The sequence below is a fragment of the Synchiropus splendidus genome, chromosome 1 (assembly GCF_027744825.2).
Source record: "Synchiropus splendidus isolate RoL2022-P1 chromosome 1, RoL_Sspl_1.0, whole genome shotgun sequence".
Lineage (NCBI taxonomy): Eukaryota > Metazoa > Chordata > Actinopteri > Syngnathiformes > Callionymidae > Synchiropus > Synchiropus splendidus.
This window is the reverse complement of record NC_071334.1, coordinates 29,808,218-29,812,818: the sequence shown is the minus strand read 5'-3', so window position 1 is coordinate 29,812,818 and position 4,601 is coordinate 29,808,218. Positions and strand designations below refer to the sequence as shown.

General features: G+C 44.4%; 1 protein-coding gene across 1 annotated transcript; it reads left to right on the top strand.

Annotated features, from left to right (window-relative positions):
• The first annotated feature begins 955 nt into the window (after nucleotides 1-955).
• sox9a (SRY-box transcription factor 9a) lies at nucleotides 956-4,330 on the top strand. Its single transcript, XM_053870015.1, has 3 exons — nucleotides 956-1,734; nucleotides 1,842-2,092; nucleotides 2,582-4,330. The coding sequence occupies exons 1-3, from the start codon at nucleotides 1,298-1,300 to the stop codon at nucleotides 3,361-3,363; spliced, it is 1,470 nt and encodes a 489-aa protein (XP_053725990.1). The 5' UTR covers nucleotides 956-1,297; the 3' UTR covers nucleotides 3,364-4,330.
• The last annotated feature ends 271 nt before the right edge of the window (nucleotides 4,331-4,601 follow it).

Here is a 4,601-nt window from a genome sequence, read left to right as displayed (position 1 = left end):
TTTTTCCAGTATAAACTTCATGACCTTTAGTGGCCAATTGTAAACGTGTATACACAGTATATATATATATATATATATATATATATATATATATATATATATATATATATATATATATATATATATATATATATATATATATATATATATATATATATATATATATAAAACCATCAAGTGTACAACTTGAGGTGCCTTATTTCTTGCTGCAAATACGGGCTTCTGCTCTTTTGATGAGTCAGACTTGGAAAGAACAAAAAAATAAATAAACCCATCATAGGGAAAGTTGGACAAAAATAATTAGATTAATGGAGAGTATTTTTCAGTTCAATTTTGGAACGACATTATGTTAAACCACTGGGTAACTCAACCTTCTCTAATTTTAACGATCAACATTTGCTAAAATCATGGTCCGGATGCTGAGAGTTGAGCAAATTGGAATGGAGCAAACGCGCCTTTCACTGGATATTTACTCTGTTGTTGGAAATGAGATGAGCGATAAAAACCCTGGCTCTGAGATTTGATGGTCATTGAAGGACTTGCAGTCGAGCTGCTCCAGGCTGCCGCCGTCCAGAGGGTTCTTAGACTTCTGTCTCCCCCTGTTGGCAACATGGAGGAACCGTTGAAAAAAAGTGGAGCGACTGCGTCTGGATATCAAAATATTAAAACATTCAAATGGACTGTGATGCTTGGAACTGATTTTGTATTGCTAGAGATCAATTGGAACTTTAAGAAAATTGATGTGAAGTTATTATAAAAGCAAAGTCTGTATGTCCGCGACAGATGGAAATCCCTGCAGGATATAAGTTTGTGTGACGGTGCGTGCGTCTCCAAGCTCAGATTCCTTCACTTTGACGTCACGTCTGACAGCCAATGAGGCTCGGGCTCTCCCCTGCTGCACGGCAGCTTATAAATTCTGCAGGCGAGCCGTCCGCAGTTCAAAAGCGCTCGCACAACTTGGGGATTCTACTTGGAGACCAGAAGGAGCACTTTCTCTTTCCACAGAGTCAAAGGCAGACCAGACTGAATATTTTTGCATTTCAGGACGCAGAACTAGAGTGTAACCCGTCGTTCTTTGGAGTGAGAGACTCGTGCGTAAAGCTGTTACGCACGGCACAGGGAGCCACAGAGGAGCTGCAGCACCCCGTTTCTTTTAAAGACTTTGCATTAGTCATCTCCAACGCTCTAAAGACAATTGAAAGGTTTTGATCTGGTGAGAGAAAGCTGATTTTTTTTCTCCCCCTTATTTTTATTTTTTTTTATTTCACGCGTAGTTTGGCACCACACCATTTCTCGTATGAATCTCCTCGACCCCTACCTGAAGATGTCGGAGGAACAAGACAAGTGTCTCTCTGAAGCCCCAAGCCCAAGCATGTCCGAGGACTCCGCGGGCTCTCCGTGCCCGTCAGGGTCCAGCTCTGACACGGAGAACACCCGGCCGTCCGAGAACGGGCTGCTTCTAGCCGACGGCGTGATGGTCGACTTCAAGAAAGACGAGGACGATAAGTTTCCCGCTTGCATCCGCGAGGCGGTGTCCCAGGTGCTCAAGGGCTACGACTGGACCCTGGTGCCAATGCCTGTGCGCGTAAATGGATCATCCAAGAACAAGCCACACGTGAAAAGACCGATGAACGCGTTTATGGTTTGGGCCCAGGCAGCCAGGAGGAAACTGGCGGATCAGTACCCGCACCTGCACAACGCAGAGCTCAGCAAAACTTTGGGGAAACTCTGGAGGTGAGTGTCACCATTTTCTTTTATCTTTTTACGCATGCAAGTGGCGTTCATCTGTAAACTGAAACCTAGATCCTTTGCGCAAGATTTAAGACTTTATTTTCATGCAGACTTCTCAATGAAGGCGAGAAGCGTCCGTTTGTGGAAGAGGCAGAGCGGCTCCGCGTGCAGCACAAGAAGGATCACCCGGACTACAAGTATCAGCCGCGGCGGAGGAAGTCCGTGAAAAACGGGCAGAGTGAGTCGGAGGACGGCAGCGAACCTACACACATTTCCCCGAACGCAATCTTCAAGGCTCTCCAGCAGGCGGACTCACCTGCGTCCAGCATGGGAGAGGTGCATTCACCTGGCGAGCACTCAGGTGAGGATACAGTGACTGGAAGGCTCAGTGATGTAGACATGAAGAAGTGACACAACCATTTTTATTTGCTTTGATTTTATCTTAAATGATGGTGACGTAGTCCTGTGTTACTATGGTTTGAATTTAGTCAGTCCACAGTCCAACATATTGTTTTGTTTTCAATTAGCCAGTCAAGAATGCCTCTTAATTTGTATTACGGCAATTGTCTTTAATTATCAATGAAAATCAAAATAACAAAGAAAAACAAAACTTAATCTAATCCCACGGAAATTTCTTCCACAACAGCTGAGATGTTCCACAAATACAATACTTGATTTTTAAGAGAGAAAAGCAACTCACTTGTTACGTAGTTGTGGATTTATTTATTTTGGGAGCTTAACTTCTGGACCGCTAGAGTTACTGAGGTTGAAACTGAAGTATTTAGAAAGTGTTTGGCTGAGATGAGTCACATAAAATAACACTTCTTCTTATCCCAAATTATTTTTCTAGGCTCTCAGGGTCCCCCGACTCCTCCCACCACCCCGAAGACTGATGTCAACTCAGGCAAGATGGATCTTAAGCGTGAAGGAGGCCTCCGATCTCTTGCGGATGGGCCGGTCGGGCGTCAGCTCAACATCGACTTCCGCGATGTAGACATTGGCGAGTTGAGCAGTGACGTCATCTCCCACATCGAGACCTTTGATGTGAACGAGTTCGACCAGTACCTTCCGCCAAACGGTCATCCAGGCTCCGCTGGCAACACCACGTCCGTCACCTTCACCGGCAGCTACAGCATCAGCACAGGCGCGCCCGTCAGTCCACAGGCGGGTGGGGCCAGCGCTGCCTGGCTGGCGAAAAGCCAGCAGCAGCAACACACCTTGACCACGCTGGGCAGCAGCAGCAGCAGCAGCAGCTCAGAGGCAGGCCAACACAGAACCCAGATCAAGACTGAGCAGCTGAGTCCAAGTCATTTCAGCGAGCAGCAGGGTTCTCCCCAGCACGTCACCTACAGCCCATTCAACTTGCAGCACTACAGCCCCACATCCTACCCGGTCATCTCCAAGTCGCAGCAGTATGAGTACAGCGAGCACCAGGGTGGCAACTCCTACTTTAGCCATGCTGGAGCTGGCCAGGGCTCAGGTCTGTACTCAACTTTCAGCTACATGGGCAGCCCCAGCCAACGACCCATGTACACGCCCATAGCCGACAATTCGGGGGTCCCATCAATCCCGCAGAACAGCCCTCAACACTGGGACCAGGCTCCGGTTTACACCCAGCTGACCCGACCCTGAGACCAGGGCCTCTGGCAGACTATGGCTTCAGTAATGTACAACCAAACAAAACAGACACTTGAAAAGAAGAGCCGGACTTTTGATTGGCTTGCTTTGTGCCTTACAAACTAGATATAAATATATATTTTTAGAAAAGTGAAAAATTAAAATCCTCTGTGAGGATTGCTGATTGTCCATATTTCAGTAGGTACTGTATATGTATGATTTTTTTTCATGTCCATTTTCAATTTGTATCGCGGGTTTATGAGGGTGGCGGGGAGGGTTGGGGTAATTATTTGTGATTGTAGATATTAAAGCTTTATAAATCTCGGGATATTATAGGAAATGAAGGTTCCATTACACAAGTGTTGCTCATTGTGTTGCCAACTATTTTTGCTTTGAAGCAGAAATATTGCATTACGAGACATCTCCTTTTACCATCTGTGCCTTGGACTCAACCCTTTCCTCAAATTCGTGTTTGTCTTTGTGTCCACAGCTGACATTACACTTAGCATCCACCAGCATGTGTCTGACAGCTACAGGAAATGCCCTTTGACCTCTGTCAATGTTCCCCACGATGCCGGTGTCCAACACCCCTCGCCCCTCTGACCCAGTCGACTTAATTTATTTATTATCTTTAATTTTATTGATGATTAATTATTTGGCATGCTAACCTTATAGCTCAGCATATACCTGCCTCTTGTTTCAACCGTGTGGTACTTAAATGACATGGTTCATGCTCTAATCATTATTTATCTTATCTAAATGTTTGTTTTGTGTATATGACTCTTTTTGTGCCATCTAAACTATTTAGCAAAATGTGTATTTGTTTCTTTTTTTTAATTTTCTTATTGGAGAAAAGGCTGAACTGGAAAATGATGTATTTTATTTTTAAAGTGTTAGGTTTTTATTTTTGGCTTCCGGCTCTGTAAGCTCGACAGACAATGTCTCTTTCTCTTTTGCTAGTTTGCATTGTATTTTGTACTGTCTTACAACACTTTTGTATCTGAATTTGCAATAAAAGTCAAAGAAACCTAAGTGTCTTTATTTTGTTGCTGGTGCTCCATTTTAATCTCAAACAGATGCCGATTTGAATTTGTATTTTCTGATGCCTGTTTATCCGGCAGCAGCAAGTAGCACTACTGAGGATTGAATGATGAAAAATAAAGTTAGAAACTGGACACAGGCTGGAAACATGGGGCTCCTGTGGAGTGTTTATTGTCGCAAAATCACTCGCATATATGACTCAGTTAGTTTCT